This window comes from Anolis carolinensis, chromosome 5 (genome assembly GCF_035594765.1).
Source record: "Anolis carolinensis isolate JA03-04 chromosome 5, rAnoCar3.1.pri, whole genome shotgun sequence".
Taxonomy (NCBI): domain Eukaryota; kingdom Metazoa; phylum Chordata; class Lepidosauria; order Squamata; family Dactyloidae; genus Anolis; species Anolis carolinensis.
The window spans coordinates 177,252,861-177,274,615 of NC_085845.1; the positions used below are offsets into that span (position 1 = coordinate 177,252,861).

Sequence of the window (21,755 nt, forward strand, 5' to 3'; positions counted from 1 at the left end):
AGCTGTGTAACGCTTTGGAGTCAATTACACTGTCAATCAATCAAGAGAGGTGAGGTTTGAATCTAGAATTTTTAGGCAACATATTCACACTATAGTGCAGGCATGGGCAAACTTTTTTGCCTTGGGGCTGCATTGCAGGCCTGACCAGGAAGGCCGGGCCAGGAGGGAGGGGGGGCGAACACACTGGGTGGGGAGGGCCCAGGAGGGGGCAGGGCAGGGCCTGAGTTATCCTCAGTTTGTCCTCCAGCATAAGAACGGGGCTTCTCACTCAATCCTTATGCCAGGAGGAAGGTGGGACACACGGTGGCTGAGAGCACTCTAGAAGGCTCTCCGCTGTTACATGCCTTCCACCCATGTCTTTTTGCCATAAGAACATGGCAGGCCACTGTGTCCTTCTGCCAAGAGAACAGGGAAAATGAGGAGGGCCTAAGGTAAGCACCCAGGGGGGGCACATCCAGCCCCAGGCCCTTAATTTGTCCATGCCTGTTACAGTGGATTTCCCATTGCTGGTTTGCATGTCCTCACAGGAACTCTGAGAGGCAGGCCAGGTGGCATTTGGAGGCTAAGCACGAGGGTTTTCCCACAATTTCAGAATCAATTGGCAAGTGACTTATTTGTCAATTCCCCACGAAGATAGTCTTTATTTCCGTTCCTAAATTTGCTTGTGGTTATCATGTGCCAACCCTGCCAACCTAGCAGTTCGAAAACATGCAAATCTGAGTAGATCAATAGGTACCGCTCTGGCGGGAAGGTAACGGCGTTCCATGCAGTCATGCTGGCCACATGACCTTGGAGGTGTCTACGGACAACGCCGGCTCTTTGGCTTAGAAATGGAGATGAGCACCAACCCCCAGAGTCAGACATGACTGGACTTAACGTCAGGGGAAACCTTTACCTTTACTTATCATGTGATGAGTTTATTTTTACCACTCCACATGTATCCAAATGAGATACTACACTGATGGTTCACCAGTTCTGGGCCGCACTTTGTCAATGAAGCCCCTATCTAATGACTTCATCCCACAGAACAAGTCAAGTGTTTGGGAGAGCAGATTTTCCATAAAGCTTAGGCATGCTCTGTTTTGAAATTAAATGGAAGATTTTCCTACCTCTATCACACCTTATCCTTCTCTCCACTTTCTTTAAGATTTATCCATTTGATTTTCCATCACACAGAAAAGACTTGTTTCCCATACTGTCCTTCCCCCATTTTCTTTCTTTTTTAAAAATTTTCTCTCTTTCTCAGAAGTTCATCTTACAGCCAAAATACAACAACAACATATATAGAGGGGTTATTCTTGCATTCTTACAGGAGGGAGGAGGGAAATGAAGCTCAGCTCTCTTAAATCTTTTTCTGCTGTACTTTTGATAGGCAAAAGCAGCACAGCAGGGGTTTCAGGCAAGAGTTCAAAAGGACTTTTATGACCCGAAACAGGAAGAGGGAGCTGAAAGAGGAGCTTGCTAAGAAGGTTACAGAGACACAAAGCGAAGCACAGGATTTGCATGCTTGCTATTTTCTCCTGAATGTTTTAAATGTCTTGTTTGCTATACCTCCTCAGTCCCAAAATGATAATAAAGAAATCAGTTTTGTCCATCTTGGCTCCTCCCTCCATGGCAATGTCATAGTTTTATTTACAAATGGGCAAGGGGGGATTTCCATCACATGATAAATGGGACCTTTTTACATGTCTCTTCGTGGGGAATTGACAAATAAGTCACTTGCCAATTGATTCTGAAATTGTGGGAAACACCCACAGTTTAGCAGCAGCAAGATACCTCTGCCCCACAATTGAAGCTTGTATCACATGAAGGACACTATCTGTGGCAGTTTAAGTGTGTAGAAACACTTATTTAATTGTGTGTGATGAAGTCCTAAAACTTCCAACAAATAGAAAATAAACAGTATTATCAGTCAACAGATAAAAGTTTCTGAATGGAACAGAATGTAATCTTAGCAGTTGTACCCACTGGATGATATAGGTAGATAAGTGGTCTAACAGATATTTGTATTATCATTTTGAATTGTAACAAATACCAATGTAAGTACTGGCTTTGAATGTTCATTCAAGGCACTTTCTCGATCAGGCATGGGCAAACTTTGGCCCTTCATTTGTTTTGGACTTCAACTCCCATAATTCCTAACAGCTGGTAGGCTGTTAGGAATTGTGGGAATTGAAGTCCAAAACACATGGAGAGCCGAAGTTTGCCCATGCCTGTTCTAGATAAACTGGAACACATTCTGTGCTATGTAAATTAGCTAATTTTATGTAATTCTTTCATATTACTCTGATAGTTCCTGTACCAGAGCTTGGTTTTCTGATGAGCTCCAGACAAATTAAAGTCCAGCATGTGACTGAATTCTATTGAAAACATTATGTTTTATTCCTATCTCTGCATGATATATGATTAGTTCATTGTCTAAAGTCTTCTAAATGGACAGTCATTTACATTTTCCAAAATGTTAGTTCTTTCTATTCCCAGCATTTAAATCTTTCTTTGTAACAACAGTGTGGATCTATAACTTGTCTGGAAGCCTAACATTGATGTGAATTGGCTTCTGCATAAAAACAAATCAATCGTCCTTGCAAGGAGCAATACATATATATGTATACAAATAGCAGTCTGTGTCAGCTGGAGGCAGGAGTATTTTATGCGTTCATCTCTGCACGTTCATTACTACCCCTGAAGAAATAGTCCCTTCAGATTTTATTCTATAAATCCAGAGAAGGGAGAAGACAGTAAGGATATGTCTGGAACCAGCCAGTTGTCACAAATCTTACATTAGCAAATAGTGCCCATCGGGTATGCAGTCTGTACAATGTCGTATCATCTGCCCCAACTAGAGCTCACTTTGTTGGATGCAATCACATGATAGACCAATCCAGGATTCTGCAAGAATCTTGATTTGCCCTGAAAAAATAGTGTGCAGATGCACACTGCACAATTTCTCAAACTTGCTATAGGAATGGCCAAGCAAGTCACACAGTTTTGCTAGCAACAGACAGATTCCATTTTGTGGTTTGTCTCTGTTTACAAATCAAGAGTGTGATTTTCCCTCACCTGGAGTTAGTGTAGGGAAATTCTTTTGCTGGCCTCAAATGGAGGAGGCCATTTCATTTCACGTCCTGGTGGTTATGCTGGACATAGATTATCAGGAACAGAGTCAAGCTATTAAAGGATACCTTTGATCATCACTGACACACCCTTTTGCCTTCTTTCACAGTGTAAGTAATGCTGGCCATTACTTTTCCCCCTCTCCTTAAGTTCTTTTCTCTCATCTACTCTGCACTGCTACAGGGAAATGAACAATTAACTTAGGGTGGTACCTTCAATAGAATTCACTGTCAGGTTTGAGTTCAGTGAGCATCTTTGGCACCCCGTTTTGGTGAAAGATGGGAATCTGGATCAGTCCCTGGGGATCATGCAATCGGGGAGTGGAGCTGGTATCTTTATTTTCTCCCTCTCCAAGGGCCATATGACTTAAAAGTGATGATGATGATGATGGCCCAGGCTGTGGCGCAAGCTGGTGAGCAGCCAGCTGCAGCCAGCTGAGACCAATCACTCTGACCAAGAGGTCATAAGTTCGAGGCCAGGAGTCTGCCTTTGTCTTTGTCTTTGTTCTATGTCAAGGCATTGAATGTTTGCCTTATATGTGTAATGTGATCCGCCCTGAGTCCCCTTCGGGGTGAGAAGGGCAAAATATAAATACTGTAAATAAATAAATAAATAAAATGATGGTGATGGTGATGGTGCTTCTACCCTGCTTTTTTCTCCACAGACTCAAAGCAGCTTACATTAAAAGCATTTCAATACAATTTAAAATCTACAAATATACAAACATTAAAAGAGAATTAAATATCTATGGTATCAAAAAAAACACAGTTTAAATCCATAAAAACATATCCAAAGCTAAAAACGACACCCTCTGCTCAGTCTTCCGTTTGGATTGTTCACCTGGGAGCAACTGGAGGTTAAGCTGGGTTCCTCCCAGGCACTATGGTGTTCTCACTTGGGAAAGTTGGAGAGGAATAATTGAGGTGTGGGCCTCTGCCGAAGCTGCTCCCACTTCTCCTTGCTCCTGCTGTTTGGTTGTGCATATGACATTGAAACAATTAAATAGGCATCTTTTATGAAGTTGCCCGCATTTGAAGTATGTGGCCTCTTCATTTCATTTGTTTATCAACCATCTATATGTACCTCTCTAGGGAGAAAATTGCATGAGCATGGGGTTATCACTGGAAAGGTCTTGTTTCTGGCACCTGCCAATCTATGAATGCTTCATGATGAACACATAAGTAAGGCCTTTAATTTGCCTGTTTCCGGGTAGCAACAATCAAAATGTACAGATAACTTGGTGATTTTCTATATCAAATCAATTTATAAAGCAGCATAATGGAAACAGCAATACAGATGCTCTAAACATTATAAAGGAAGAAGTGAGATATCTTCCCTTTCTGGCACACTGCTAGAATCAAAAACAGGAGTGTGGGATTGTTTTTTTTAAAGGGTGAATCTTCGCACACAACAAAACATTGATTTTTGGAGTGCCAGACTTAATTACTAATTTCTCAGCAAACGATAAGAAATATTTAGCATTGCTAAAATACAGTCACCACATCATTATTAGAATTTCATTACATGTTATCAAAAGATAGTTGGGGTAATACTATGGACTGAACATAGCAGAGGAACTGATGTGTTCTTCATTACTTGGATGCAGCCTTCAGACAAGACTTGTGCTAACTACCTGGCTTATCGGAGAGCTTTATCCCACTGAATAATAAAATAATGCATCTGTGAAAGACACAGTTATGGTGCATGAGCAATTACTTTCATGCCTTCAGCACATTCCTTCAAGATCATTTCACTACATTATCACTTAGCAACAAGACAGAATGGAAGTCAGGGTGGGGAAACCTTTATCCCATAATCACATTTCTTCATGGTACAAATATGTACTATCCCTTCAATATAGTATGCATGACTCTTGTCTAATCTTTGTTCATTGCAGTGGGCTTAACACAGTGGGCTGATGAAATCTGCTGAAATAAATAGTATGTAATGTGTTAGTTCTGGCTGGTAGATTATTCCCTGCCCTTTTTAATGCCGATATGCTTGTGAATTTGATATATAGTTCAGTTTTTCTCTTATTTCTGAAATTAAATAGTTGTCTGTTGGGTGCTACTGTATGGCAAAAGTGGGCTGACTTCAAAGATTATGGGACCTGCTGTGTGTTTTCCTGAAGCTTCAAGGTCCACTGACTAGAATAAGGTACAAAATGGATGCAAAGGTGAAGAACTATATGCAGAATTCTCATTAAAGAAACAGAGGCAATTATCTATTGCAGCACATGAGACATAGACTGGAATGATTTGCATAATACAATACAATTCAAACATCAGAATTGGCAAAAATAAAAATAAAATTCTAACATAGTTCTGAAATCTTGGGAAAGTAAGATTATATTAAGTGTCATCCTACATGTCCTCCACATACACTAAATGGCTTTAGCCATTTCTTGAAGAGTGATATATTAGTCACAAATGTTTTAGATTTTAACATTATCTTTTTTTTAAAATGTCCAAGGCCACCATTTTCACTACTGCATTGTTTTGCCATTGTAATTCTCCTAAGTCCCAGTCCAATAGCCTTTTGAGTGCAATATTTGTATTCCTTGTACTACAAATCACCATGTAATGACTGCATATATTCCCCACTTCATTCTACGTTACCAAAAGCAGTAAAATTTAAATGCAAAAAAAGGGGGGCATGATATGAGATGTTGCGATGATACTCCTTGGAAGACCTAGGTGGTTTTCTCTTCATAGTAGAATCCTCTTTTGTTTAGTCACAGAGATGTTACTCTATTTGGGACAACCCACTCTGACTCAGCCTAAATTGACAAATTCACAAAGTGCCCATGCCTGCACTGCAGCCCTTGTTGTTCTTTCCCCTGTTGCCTGTCTGTTAATAATGATATATGAATAAGTAAAGAAGACAGCTTCATTTTCATAAGCTAAACTTATGCCTGGAGTAGCAAAGAGCGAGGAGAGTGCACTTAATCATAACTGTAGGGCCAGAGCAGAAAACAATGACAAAGCTTTTGCTGTTAGTCACGGTATTTTACTATAATAACTCTTTAAAAGGGAGACAAGAAGCATAGAATACAGAGCAACTGAAATGCATTGTGGTAGCTGCTATACTCTCATCAAGCAAAGACTTGCAATGTTTTCTTTGTATTTTGAAAAGAATTCATCCCCTTTTCCAAGGGTGCAAAAGATTCTAATCAACTAATTCTTCACCTCAGGAGATCTGGGTCTGAAATGCCAACACAGTGAGAACTGAAATGAGTTTGGGGAAGTGCTTGGTTGGAGAACTGATCACAATAGAACAGAACTCCCAGAAGGTTGTTGCTGTGACTTCCACTAAGGAGATTCCTGAGGATAGATGATATTTTTGACAGAGCTCTGTATAAACAACTGAGGCTAAAACTTTATAGTAGCATGACAGAAACTAGCTAGCTTGTTTTGTTAAGTAGTCTTTGAGTTAGACTGTCCCTGGCTACAGTAGAATATGTCCAAAGTGCTGGGCAAGGGTGATTCTGGACTTTATGGCACTAGGCATTGCACCAAAGGTGATGACTGTGCCAAGTACATCTCGTTACCAGTTTGCCTCTCCCTCTGTGATTTCCCCAATTCAAGCTATTTTGGGATAAAACCCACCAATAGCTTCCAATCCCTGGGGTGACCTGCCTTGGTGCGATTGATTTCTTCTGTTTCTGTACTGGCAGGCTGGAAGTAAAGTGAAAATGGAGTAGGATTCTGTCCCTTCCTATTTCTTAGCTGTCTGTTTTCCTTTTGTTTTATGTTTTATATTTGCACAATTGCACTGAAAATAAAAAAATAAGGTCACATGGGTGTGCAGTAGTGTGGGAAAATATGGTTTCTAGATTGTGCAGAGGGATGATGGTGGGACCACGAAATGGGGAATTGATGCAATTGAGCTACTGAAGAGAGTTGCAATATTGAAGGTGCTTAGTGTGGTATGTATCCCTTATCTACACTGATATGACTATAATGGAATAGAGGGTTGGTGAGATAAAGTTATTTGAACAGATCATTTGCAACATACATACAGAGCTTGGAATATTGGACTTGAAAACTAATTTGTTAATGCTCCTTCTAACATTTTGGGAGATTAATTCACAGCTATTAATGTTGATAACAGAATCATTTAATTGATTTATTTTTATTGATTGGGCTTTTGGTTAAACTATTGATTTTCAAAAGAAAATATGGGATTAACAGAGAATAGTATGAGAATTGTCACTGTTGATTCCTCAAGGCGAGTGAATATCTCCTTCAAGTAGTCCTTTCTTGTAATTTTTAAGTTGCCCTCCCCAAAATTGTGAATGTTTATATGCTGTAAACTACAAATCACCTAATACGGTTTCTCATTGAAGGTAGTGGGAATCCAACACATCTCCAGACTCTTTTAAGCATATGGAGAGAAAGCCAATGTAGTATAGTGATTTGAGCATTGGACTGCAATTCTGTAGGCCAGAGTTCAAATCCCCTCTCAGCCATGGAAATCCAGTGGGTGACCTTGAACAAGTCCCACTCTCTTGGCCTCAGATGAATGCAATGGCAAACATACCATTAACCTTACCAAGAAAACCCAATAAGTTTAAGATTGCCATAAGTCAGAAATGACTTGAAGATACACAGTGACAAGAACAACAAGCACATGAAGAATTTTCCCTAAAGAATCACTGATTCCTCAGATCCTCCTCCCTGACAATCCAGAAATACGATTTGCAGTGGTAGAGCACATATTTTGCATATAAGATTCTGGCATCCTAAATTCAATCCATGGCATTTCCAGATTAGGTATCAAATATGCTAAACATTCACAGTATCAATCTTTCCTTGCTACTTGTTTGTTTAAACCTCAGCCCTAGACTGTAAAGTTAATAGAATAAAATATCAAAGTATATTGATAAAGGGTTGTTGTGTGTATTTCGGGCTGTATGGCAGGGCTGTATGTATATTGATAAAACTATCTCATGTTGAATGACACACTGATTGTTCTATTTATTAAAACATTTTAAAATTAAATCATCTTAATGCTATCAGTATTTTGTGTTTTATAATAATATACTAGTTTTATACTAATTTGCTTTTATTTCTTCTTTCTTTTAATTATACTGTGAGCTGTCCTGTATCCCAGGTTTTGGAGAAAATTAAATAAATAATGTTGATGATGGTGTTGAAAGAGATTTACACAACAACATTCTCTTAGTTCAGTGGGGAAGTCTTTACCTAAAAAGTAGCCAATGTGGTGCTAGAAAAGGGTCCATCAGCAAACCATTCAAATTTTGTTTTCTAGGAAATCCTTCATACTCTTCATTTACCTTATTGTACAGTAGACATGGGGGAAAGTGAACACAAAAATAAAGATTTCATTCTATTCCAGTTATATTTTCTGTTTGTGATACTGACACATAGATGCCAGTCCTGTTGTGAGCCAAAATGGTGCCACTCACACACAAGATGGAAACGTCGGCAGGATCAGAGGAAAGTTGACGTTTGCAGAAGTGCAAAAAAATCTTAAAGTGGGGCTAAGTGAGTTGGGCAGAGAGATTAGCAGAATGGTAATAGAAATATAGCCCACGAAAGACAAATCATGCTCAATGGGTAGATAATGCTGACTGCCATTTTGAGGGTGGGAGTGGGGAATGATATGTCTAATTGTTAAAAGGGACATAGCTGATTGAGTGGAACAGTGACTAAAGACATTCTACAGTGCAGCATTTTCTTGCAGATCACATTTGCCTGTCTTAATATTATTATATAGGTGGTAAAATTGGCTAAAATAAGAGAGTAGGATCGGTGTTTAAAAATGACAAGCCTGCATGAGATCCAAAGTTGAAAACAAATCCATTAACAAGCAACAAGCTTTGTGCATTGCCTGGTATGAATCAGTTTAAGGACCAACCCCTGTGACTTGATTTTGGAACAATATAATGAAAGCAGACTGGTGATCTGCAGAGAGGGAATTCAACGTCGGCTTCTTGCAAATGGGATTTTCACATTTTTCTTTTGATGCCAAAAATGTAGTTTCTTAAGAAGCCTCTTTAGACTGCTAAGTTGTGAAATGCATTGCTGGATGTTAGACAGGGTCAGCTTGTTCTTATCACTGATAATATTTTTTCCACCTGAGCCACCCTTTAGCAATGCCATCCTGTGCCAATTAGGACTTCATTCTGCCTTGATTTACTCCACATCATCTACAATACTGTGCCACACTGAGGTGTTTATAAGGAGAAACAAACATCATAGTTTTAAAAAGAACTTTCTCTGCAAGATGGATTCTAACCTATGGGTCTCTCCTAAAATTAATACTTTTTAATATATTTTCCTCCTCTTTCTTGTTCTGTGAGTTCTCCCAAGTTGGAATAATGTAACATAGAAAAATTGAACATTTTTAGAATGGCATTACCACTATGCAAAGGTATTAAACAAGGGAAATATGTGAAATATGTTAGGAGTATACATGAATATATATTGCAGAATAGCCAGTGCTAAATGCTGTGTTTCTAAGTAAAAGGGAATGCTGTTCATATCAGAAGTTGGATGTCTTTGTTTTGTACTGTGTTTAAAATAAAGTAGAAAAAATTAAAAAGAGGAAAATGCAATGAGGCGGGCTGTAGTTTAGGTAATAGTAGGTCAACAAGTGTTTGCATTCATAAACAAGGTCCCAGGCTTGTACTTCAGGATATTTATTTTATTTAAAGGGAGTACAGTAGAGTCTCGCTTATCCAACCTTCGCTTAGCCAACATTCTGGATTATCCAACGCAGTCTGCCTTTTAGTAGTCAGTGTTTTTGTAGTCAATGATTTCAATACATTGCAATGTTTTGGTGCTAAATTTGTAAATATAGTAATTACTACATAACGGTACCATTTATTGAACGGCTTTTTCTGTTGATTTGTTGTAAAACATGATGTTTTGGTGCTTAATTTGTAAAATCATAACATAATTTGATGTTTAATAGGCTTTTCCTTAATCCCTCCTTATTATCCAACATTTTTGCTTATCCAATGTTCTGCCCGCCCGTTTATGTTGGATAACCAAGACTCTACTGTATGTAGTAGTGAGCCAAGTTTAGGCCCCCTGGTGGCACAACGAGTTAAACCGCTGGGCTCCTAAACTTGCTGAATGAAAGGTTGGCAGTTCGAATGCGGGGAGCAGGGTGAGCTCCCGCGGCTAGGCCCAGCTTCTGCCAACCTAGCAGTTCAAAAACATGCAAATATCAGTAGATCAATAGGTGGGATCAGTAGATCATTAGCCTTGGCGGGAAGGTAACAGTGCTCCATGCAGTCATGCGGGCCACATGACCTTTGAGATGTCTACGGACAACACTGGCTCTTTGGCTTAGAAATTGAGATGAGCACCACTCCCCAGAGTTGGACACAACTAGACTTAACATCAGGGAAAACCTTTACCTTTACCTTAGTGAGCCAAGAAAAGTCTTCTGTGAGCTACTATCTGGGGGTCCTTCCACACATGACTAAATCCCAGTTCCTCTTGAGATTTAGTCCCCACACCCAATCCAAACCCCAAATTTTCCTGATGGTGGGGTGACTACATGGGGGGCTGGGTGTGTGCCATCCTGCTCCTTTGGACAATTCCAAGAGGCAATCCACACAGGGCCCTCACCTGGAAAGATCTGGATCTTAACTGAAGGTCCAGATCTTTCCAGGTATTTTATTAATCCAGAGCATACTGAGAAACCTCAGTTTTCTCTGGATTAATGACGTTTTACAGAAGTGTCATTTGGATACATCAGGTAAAACCGAGACAGGTCCCTGATTTTGGACCTGACTGGAAGGGCCCTGGGAAGAAGGCAGATTGCACTGGCTTAGATGGATTCATCAAAATAAACTGAATAATTGAGATGCCATTTTGTCATTAATTATTCTGTGAAGCTCTTAAATCATAGAATAATAGAGACCGCATGGGCCATCCAGTCCAATCCCCTGCCAAGAAGTAGGAAATCAAATTCAAACCACCCCTGACAGATGGCCATCCAGCCTCTGATTTAAAGCCTCATAAGAAGGATCCTGCACCACACTCTGGGGGAGAGAGTTCCACTGCTGAACAGCTCTTACAGAGAGGAAGTTCTTCCTAATGTCCAGGTGGAATCTTTAAAGCCATAACAAACAAAGCTTTAAGAAACAATGCTTTGAGAAAGAATGCACAGCCATTTCTTTGAATAATGTAGTCATTTCCTTTTCATATAAACATGGAAGGCAGGTAGAACCACATACCAGCACCACCACGGCTTCTTTGTGTGATGGGGAAGGGGGCAGGATGTAACTTAAGGATATGTTTTTCTCTTGGAAAATCTTATCCAAATTCATAATCACTGCATATCTTCCAAACTAACAGAGGCAGTTAGGAATGGATGTGCCAGAGATAGTATATCAGTCCCATCTTCCATCCACATTTACAGGTTTAGGCAGACTGGGTAGTTTTGTTTTGTTTTGTTTTGTTTTTTAACTTAATTGTTTCGGTGAGATTTCCTGTTGTTAAATCAGTGAGGTAGTGTGGAGAATGTTGAGTTTCAATACAGACCTAAATATATTAAAAAAAAACTGATTCTCACCATCATCTTGGAGGTGAAGTATGACACACAAACGTCATTATAGATGTGCACAGTCTCTTTTTAATTTGAAGGAAGTATTGGATGTAAATTGGGCCCCACTTCAAGTAGTCATAGGGAACAAAGTCCCACCATCTCTATTGAACAATCTTCAATAAACTTCCCTGCAAATGAAAAGAGACAAAATAGCTATGTATAGATTTGTCCTGCAAACAGTAAGAAGCTATTCAAAGGTAATTGTGAAATTCTGCTGAAGAAACAAATTGCTTTCACGCCTGAACTAAAGTAAACATCTGTTGGTAGACTAAAATGCATGGTTAAGATGACATATTGTTCTAGGCTTGTTACTCCTATAAAAAAGCAATGCATTATTACCAAGTAGAGACAACCATGGAAAATTAGCAATGTAAAAATCTCTAATTAAAGGAAGAGAAACAATACCAACAAAATCTGCTTTAGTACAATTTGATTTACACAGCCTTCTTCCAAAAGCTCAGCATGGCTTGCAAATGACCTCTTGGTGGTAGAACTTTCCAGACAGATTGTGGGGCCAGATTTGTTTAACTAGACCAGTATAATTGCTCTATTGGCCTTCAGTTCATGTATTCACACAAATGAACAGCAGAGTTGGTAACATTGATTTGATCTTGAAGTTTAGACAGTCACCCCTAAAATAAACTTTTCATTTAACATATCATGTCGGCACTTTTTTAAAAAATTCAATTAAAGATAAAATATTAATCCCACACTTATTAAGAATTTGGGATGCTTATAGAAAGAAATTAAGTCCAGACTGCTGTTGCCAATTATTTGTCATGCTGAGTTTAAGACAGCAAAATCAATGGGAAATTTCTTTTAAAGAACAACATAACCCCACAGAGCTATTTGATGCTATACTAAGAAACCCTGTGAGCCCACTTTCTAAAATAATGGACTACACAGTGGGAAAATCTTCTAAATTTCAATATTTACAAATGGAATCCTTTTTTAAAAATGATTGGTTAAATAATTTTTAACAACCAAACTAATGTGCAACATGTTGCTAATTGTGCTACATGTGTAATCATACATATTTTAACCTGGTTTTAATTTTTGATTGTTTAATCTTGTTTTACTTCTTGTATCTTGTAAATTTTTAACAATAAATTTTTTAACATGTTGTAAGCCTCTTTGAGTCCCAAACTGAGAAAAAGTCAAAATAGAAGTGTGACAACTATGAGTGATCATTCTGATGCATATAAAATGTATATGACATGATTTTTCAAGATGAAATCTACTATATCCCAGGTTTGAAGCTATGCTGAGTAGAGACGATGATGATGAATAGATAGATAGATAGACAGACAGACAGACAAAATGTGTGTTTGTGGTAGGAAAATACAAATGGTTGTTTCATGTAGGATATTTCAATCTTCTACTCGTCTAATTATTTACATCATCCTTCCCAAGGGATCGGGTGTTCTCCATGTGTATTGGGCTATTGTTAGCATCATTTACAGCCAACATAGCTAACAATTGTCTAGACCTGACAAATAAAAATCCAAAGATTTTATTTTTTTAAAGATCTCATTTTTAGGGAGATACAAGGTTTCCCTATGTGATCTTTACATAATAATCTTGTGAAGTTGTTTAGACTGAGAAGTAATAACAGTCCCAAACCCAGATGAGTTAGTTAAGGGATTTAAGACACATAGAGAGAATGGAATGACCCTTTTGAAAAAAAATCAAATTGAATATTATCTGATATTTGAATTTAAAAAATGAACAGCTAAATTTACTCAAACAAGCCTACCTGGCTTGAGATCTCGAGAGGAGGCCCTACTCGCTCAGTTCTACCTAAGAATGGTAATATACACTTATTTTGTTCTTACAGACAAGAAGAAACAATCAAAGCATTTTCTTGCACTCTCTGAGAATTGAATTGTTTCCACACAATTTTGAAATGCAAATTATTCACACTTTTCATTTGGTGTATCTAATTGAAATGGTAAAGTATTCTCATTGGCTGTTCCCAGGCTGTAGAACCCCCTTGCAAGAGACATTAAAGCTGCTCCATCCCTGCTTTCCTTCTGACAAACAAGAATAAATTTATTTGGGCTTTTGAGAACTCATTATTTACTAAAAACTTTTTTTAACAAAATATGTTCTATATTTTTTGCTTATTAGTGAATTTGAACTTGTGTTTCTGTTTTAAATATTTTTGTAATTGAAATATGTATTAATGTTTCAACTCTGTTTTAATGGCATTTTACCCAATGAGTTCCCTTGAGTTCCATGTTGGGATGACAATCCAATACATAAAATAACTCAAAAGGATCTAAGTTTGACCTTATGTCTAATAGCCTCTTTTGATTTTTGTTTTCCAGGCCAGCAAGTCCTTGGTTTGGTCGAAAACCAGAGTGATTGGTATCTGGGAAACCTTTGGAAGAATCATCGACCCTGGCCAGCTCTTGGGAGAGGTTACAACACAGGTAGGCTGAGTCACATCATACATTTTTCTAAGGGATTTTTTTTCTTAATAAAGTATTTCTTGTAAAACACAGAGATGGGTGGCCTAATCCAGTTGTTCATCCAGTCATATAGCAGTTCCAACATAGGACCTCTTCACACAGCCCAAAAGCTCCCCATAGGCCCTACCTCCTCCCCTCATCACATGGAGGGCAGGAGAGGGTGTTTTGTTACTCCTTCCCCGCTGCCCTTTCTACCATCCCACAGGCTTTGTAGCCTTGAGATCTTGAGATGAGATCTTGAGATGAAGAAGTCCTAAAATAAATTCACTGAATCAATGGCACTTGTATAAGTTCCATTCATTTCATGAGTGTACTCCAACTTTGACTAACAACTGGCCTAAGATTTAGGCTTTGATGTTCCTGACGGTGGCTATCAAGGGCAAATAAAAGGAAATAATCCTTCAACAACTAAAGAATCCACAGAGCAAATGGCCAGTGTTGCACAAGAAGCATTCCTTCCAGCTCTTTATCCAGCTTAAGGAAAACAGTGAATTACATTGGAGCATCTCAGAAACTCCAAAGGGACCCCAGTGGTTTTGAGGTGTAGACTGGGGTGGATCTGGGGTGACCCAGTGTCCATACATCAAAAAGACTGACCAAAGCTTGAAGCAGCTCCCAAGCAGAGCCATGCTGGCAAGATCACTTCTGGTGATCAGATGGCTGCCCCTCCTTTTGTGACCACACCATAAACGACATCACCAACAAGACTTTTATCAGAGAGCTGCTTTTCGCTGACAAAACAGCACCAGCTTCAGCCCCAATGTACTGTCACCCTGGCCAACCATCTGTACTCCAACAATGCTTCAGGATGCTATGTCCAGGACAACTACAGAGCGATTCACTCTGGTGTATTTTGTCTGAAGTAGACATAACCCATCAGTAAGAAGCAAGACAACTTTTCCACTTAACACGTACCCCCATTAGCAATGTTCTAGAGGAAGTATCTATCCCCCCCCCCCCACTTCACAGTGATTCTTCCAGTGTATGACACTCCCAATAGAAGACTGGAGAATACAGCACACTGAGAAATCATCACAGCAACACTCTAAAAAAACAGTATAAACCATGTTATTTTATTTTTGTTTCTGATCATCTGAAGCCATAATATTACTTTCACATCTCTGCATAATTTCAGCATATCTTGGTTGAGAGTTGCTCCCTTTCTTCCAACATGTTAATAAGCAAAAATCATCTGAAAATACCAATTGGAGCAGCACTGGGGAGGATCAAGTTTGTGTAATCAAAAAATTGAATTCCTAGTTAGGAGCATGCCGGCCACATGGCCTAGGAAATGTCTACGGACACCACTGGCTTTTCGGCTTAGAAATGGAGATGAGCACCAACCCCCAGAGTTGGACATGACTGGACTTAATGTCAGGGGAAAACCTTTACCTCTAAGTTTGTCGTTTGCAGTTACATTTTTAAAATTTGGCCCCTTGAGATGAGTGTGTGATAATCACAACTTAAGTTTATCTACTTACTCCTCCAAACCAATTATTTATGTTAAATAAATATCAAATATATTATTTATTAAAATATTATTTTAAATCCAGTTTTCAGTTCTTCATTTGTGAGTCCCATGTTTTGCTTTCTGTCTACTATACACCTAAACATAGTACTTGTATTTTAATGTTTTATTTCTACCCTAAAATAACTTTCAGTTACCTCCCTCTCTATAGTTGTTTCCATTATTTGCAACATAAACTCTGAACCATTTCTCCTTTATACTAGCTTAATAGCAAGTTGATACAGCCACGATATCTAGAGAAATATTCTCAGAGCAATCTCTGAACTCTGAAACCAGACTTTATCTGGAACTGGACTGTTTTTCTTTTTTTAAAATGACTATAGGAGTGATCTTCTTGGTTTGACTCTGATGACTTGGATCATGCTTCTGACAAGAACCAGCATAGTAGCTAACCAATAGAAAAGAGATTCTGATCAGATTCAGATTTTGATTCTGATCATTATAACTGCATTCGCCTGGCCCAGCTGTGATCTCTCTATTTTGTTTTGTGCCTTAAAGATGCTTGTAACTTATGGTGACTTATGGCCAACAAGGCTACTCTGAATTTTGTTCCCAATTTTAGCTTTTGTATATAACCCGGTGGCGCAGCGGGTTAAACCACTGAGCTGCTGAACTCCAATCCGGAGAGCTGGGTGAGATCCCACTATTAGCCCCAGATTCTGCCAACCTAGCAGTTCAAAAACATGCAAATGTGAGTAGATCAATAGGTACCGCTCCGGCAGGAAGGTAACGGCACTCCATGCAGTCATGCCGGCCACATGACCTTGGAGGTATCTATGGACAACACCGGGTCTTCGGCTTAGAAATGGAGATGAGCGCCGATCCCCAGAGTCAGACATGACTATACGTAATGTCAGGGGAAAACCTTTACCTTTACTATATAGCTTATGGTTGTCATATGGCGTGCATTCAAGTCTCACGTACCTTTAATCATGCATGTTTAGCTTGCCACTGACTACTAGACATGACTGCTGAATGTCTCTCTCCAGTAACAGAGGCAGTATGCATATCAGTACCACTTACTAGGAAATAAAAGTAGGAAATTTATGTTGTATTCATGTCTCATTTGTTGTCTTCCTGTGGGCATCTGATTGGACATTTTGGAAAGAATGCTATATACTATATTATACTATAAACTATATTATGTTTCGTAGAAATTCCACCTCATTCAGTTAGTCTTATGTTCAAATGAACAATTAAGAGTCTCATGACATGATCAACTGGGAGTTGTAGTCACAATAAGGGAATTTTTGTAAGCTCTATCCATGTGGTTGCTGAGAGGATAAGCTGGAGTATCTACCATGCTGCCATGAACTCTTCAGGGAAATTATGGCATGAAAAGGATATATTTTTAGTGTGCTTGTTTTGTTTAATTGTTTCTAACCATGAAGCAAGCTTGGTGCAATTTTTGAAAAAGTGAAGAGCTCTTAAATAAATTGCAAGTCACTTTCCACAATCAGCCAGTTGATCACCTCTGCAATGGCCCTTAAGTTTATATAGCTCAAACTATAGAAGGATAAGTTTATTTTTGTCTCTGAAGAGGCAAGCAAAACCACAAACATCAAAGCACTGGAGATATTTTCAATCAGGACCACAACACAGTCGTAATTTTCCTTATATAATCATAATAAAAAATCTGACTGTCAATTTTTCTTCTCCAAACAAACAAAGAAGCACCAATTATGAATTTATTATATCACGAAGGACAGGTTTTGCTGTTGATTTATGTGTAAAGTGTGAGTAGACATACCAGGTTCATAAAGAACATACACATATGCATCTAAATCAGTGCTGTATCCTCCTTTATGTGGTAGGATAATGACTTATGCTCCACTAGCACCTTAAATAAAAGAAGAGAGCAGATGGGAAAGTCTCAGCAACCAGTTCTTCATGGCAGCAGAAAAACTGTACAAAATAAATCTTTTTATCACCATGAAACAAAGTGATTATTGTGAAAAGACAGAAATAAGCCACAGTTATTACCATATATACTCATGTATAAGTCAACTTTATATATAAATCAAGGATAGATGTTGGGTTCAAAATTATGGATTTTTATATGACCCAGGATACATTGAGGGCCATTCCACAAGAGAGTGGAAAGAAACTCAAGTCTTATCAGATACCTGCTGAGAAAATTCAAATATCTATCAAATAACACAAGTCTGGGAACAGAAACGACCCAGAAGTGTTTCTCGAAAATGGCAGGCAAAAAAGACAATCATGATAGGGAAAAGGTGAACCCAAGGATCAAGTTCTTCTACTCTTTCGTACAGAATTGAAAAAAATAAATAAAACATGGATGAGGAATGCACACACACCTACACACACACACACACACAACAAAGATATTCCCATCCCATCATCCTTCACCATTGGCTAGTCTTTGATGTTTTCCATTTAGCCACTGGACTTTGGCTTTGTTCAATATAAATCAGTACCTAGGGATTTCTTTTTATAGTTCAAATACATATCATGTTAGTAAATGGAACATGTGACTGAAATCCCACAGAATAGTCTAAATCTTTCTAGGATTAATTTGGCTGAATGGTTTAAATCAAACTTGAATCCTCAGTGATTGTTAGACTGCAGCTTCCAAAAGACCTAGCCACCATAGTTAATAGATTGGGCATCTGGGATATGTAATCTAACAGCATTTGAAAAGCCAATTCGGAGCTATATCACATACAGCCTTCAATTTATTATGGTAGCCACAGCCCATGCAATAAATGAAATATATATTGACAAGCAGCCATTCCAGACTTATGTTCCTCTAGAGCAGTGGTTCTCAATCTGTGGGTCCCTAGATGTTTTGGCCTTCAACTCCCAGAAATCCTAACAGCTAATAAACTGGCTGGGATTCCTGGGATTTGTAGGCAAAAACACCTAGGGACTCACAGGTTGTGAACCACTGCTCTAGAACTATATGAAACTATTCATGCAGTCCCAAAGTCTGCCCTTGAAAAAGTGTCCAGGTGCAAGTAAACAATAGAAATTAGGCATAGACATAGGAAGATGCTTTAAACCATATCAGACTATAGTGCTATCACCAGCACTCTGTCTCCTGACTGTAGCAGAATTTCAGAAAATAGTTTTTGCCGGCCCATTTTGGTCATTGTTTCCTAAAACTGATGACAACGTATAATCAGCCTTGGGTCTCTTGACTGAGAAATGGTGGTGGTATCTGAGTTTACCAGCCAAATGATTACCTGAGTGCTGAGGTCAGAACCCCCCTTTTCTTGTTACTTACTTCTCTGCAGATGATTTTATCCTCCTTGTATTCCATTTGGAAAGATAAAATCACCTATAGGGATTTAAATGCATGATCACAATTTCTGAACAGGTGGAAGATTATACTTTCCATACTGGATGATCCCCAGGCTTTTAAAACTATGTCCTTTTCTTGCTTGTGACATTATTCGGAAAGAATGCGTTTTAACTTACATCTCTTTTAGTATCACTTTCCCATGGCCATTATTTGTTGCATAGTTTGCTTTCAATAACATTTAAAATCCTACTCATTCAAATTGAGGGACTTAATAATGGACTGCTTCTAGCTATGGCAGCCACACAACAATCCCATACAAAAGCATGCGAAAAAAAGCAATTAAGGCACATCTAGTGCTCTGTGGTATGTGTAATCACCATCTGAGCCTCAAACTGATTCCAGGATTTCCTGTGTAATCCTCTACACATGAAACCACTTTCTTCAATACCAGTTTGAAACTGCATTTAATGGTCAGTGTAGATGGCATATAAATTCAGTGCTTATTAGTTATTATGTATACAGAGGGGTTTAAAACCTTTTATTGTATTCTTTGAGGGAATGCAGCACTTATGATGGAAACCATAACTTATATTTTAGGCCTAGTGTTTCCATTTGCTTTTTATACCAATTTTGGCGAAAACCCCAAAGAAATGAAAGAAAGGGGCTGAAATGATATAGAGGGGGATTGCAATCTTGGCTGGGGTGGAGAATTATCTTTGTTGGAATTGTTGCTCAAAGCCAGCATGTTGCTGATGCTGCCAAAACCAGAAGCATTAAATAGTGGAAAAGGGAGGAAGGGAGAGAAAAAGAAAAATGTGAAGCCGTAGCAAAGCTTGATAAACCAATCCTTAAAATGCAGTGAATTCCAGTTGAACACGAAGGCCCAAGACAATAATTAGTTGCCATTATATTTTCAGATCTTGAAGTATAACTCTCCTTTCCCATTTCTCAAAAGTAAATAGAATTGTTATAGATTTATTTGCTTTTGATCAATGTGGAAGCAATATGCTGTTGACCAGTTGTAATCACTCTTTCCTCCCATGCATCTCACCCTCCCCTGAACAGCCACAAGAAAGCGCAAAGCTGGGACACAATGCACAGCCTGGGACTTTCGTTCATTCTTATTGACAGCTGCTCTTCATTTCTAGTCTTTCATCCAATATTTCACTTAATAAGCAGTTGTAACTGCTGTACTCGCATTCCTTCTATGCTTTGTCCAAATGAAACACAGTGTGGTGCTTCATCAAAAAACTGTTTGACCCTCAGAGGACTCCTCTACAAAAGCCCTATTCATTTTACTCGGTTGCCACCAGTAGACTTTTTATGGATCATCTTTAAGTCTGTCTGTGACATACTGGCAAGAAAAAAGCCGTGGAAGTAGCAGTGATAGTTGAAGATCCTTAGTACATTGCTTTAACATGACATTCTTAAATAATAAATCTAATGGTCTGTGCTATACATCTGAGATCTTTTTCATTAGGATGCAATTTGTTCAAACATTCTACCTGCTGGTGATAATCTGAGGGCACCTGGTATGTTTTCTTGTTAACAAAATTATTGCAGCTCTCTTCTGAACATGCAGAAAAGTATCCCAGATGGTATTGTCTTACTGCAATTAGTGGGAAAGGTGTACTGTGGAAGAGAATATGCACATACAGTAGAATCTCGCTTATCCAACATAAACGGGCTGGCAGAACGTTGGATAAGCGAAAATGTTGTATAATACGGAGGGATTAAGGAAAAACCTATTAAATGTTAAATTATGTTATGATTATACAAATTAAGTACCAAAACATCATGTTTTACAATAAATTGACAGAAAAAGCAGTCCAATACATGGTAACATTATGTAGTAATTATTGTATTTACTAATTTAGCACCAAAACTTTGCAATGTATTGAAAACATTTACACTACAAAAACATTGACAACCAAAAAATTGACTACAAATAAATATAGAATTGCATAAAATGAACTTACAGTAACAACATTGTCGGAAGTTAAATCCATAAAAAGTTCGGTCCTGTGAAGATTTTACAAAATCTGTGATACTTGCCTACCTAGAGAAACAGCTGTGGATCCGGGCGGGTGGCAGACTGTGTTTGATAATACAGAACATTGGATGAGCAAAGATTGGATAAGCGAGACTCTACTCTAATGTGTTAAAGCTTTTAAAAGTTGCTCTTGGGGGGCTAAATCCAGTTGCTAGAGAAGACTGTTCAAACAGTGGGATTTGGTGTTAACATTTTGCAATGGATTTGGTACATCTACTGTAGTAGGAACTAGTAGTTAGATTGAGAATCCCAGAATTCCCCAGACAGCATGACTGGTGACTTGTGGCAGTTATAGTTCCAAAAAGCATCTTTGTTGTGAGCAATTGCTCTGTATTGTAACCTGGCATCCTTTATTCTTCTTCCAAATATAAAATAACCCAATTAATGAGGGCAAGACATTCTGATTCCTACTCTCTTAAATGAGAAAAGAATGGAACAGCAGTTTATTTCAGATCCCATTATCAAAGTATAAAAATGCACAGAGATACATGTATGTATGTATTGCACAGTAAATTACCTGTCGTACAAAAGATTTCTTGTTTCTCTCAATCCTGCTGCGGACATTGAGGGGCACATGCGTTTTGAAGTAAGAATCAAAGGGTATAACTAATTATGTTACACAGGACTCAGAAATGTTCTTCTCTTTTTAGTGATACAAAGCCTCTCATCAGTAATTTTAGCTCAGACAGAAGAATTGCACTTCAAAGACAAGCACTGCTGTCCTGATGT

The 21,755-nt window shown here is 38.5% G+C and overlaps 1 protein-coding gene across 1 annotated transcript in view; it reads left to right on the top strand.

Annotated features, from left to right (window-relative positions):
• The window catches only part of large1 (LARGE xylosyl- and glucuronyltransferase 1), a 370,540-nt gene that overhangs the window by 269,552 nt on the left and 79,233 nt on the right, over nucleotides 1-21,755 (top strand). Inside the window, exon 7 of the mRNA XM_003220873.3 lies at nucleotides 14,034-14,138. Coding sequence (XP_003220921.2) covers nucleotides 14,034-14,138 — 105 coding nt within the window. The remainder of the gene's footprint in view (nucleotides 1-14,033; nucleotides 14,139-21,755) is intronic.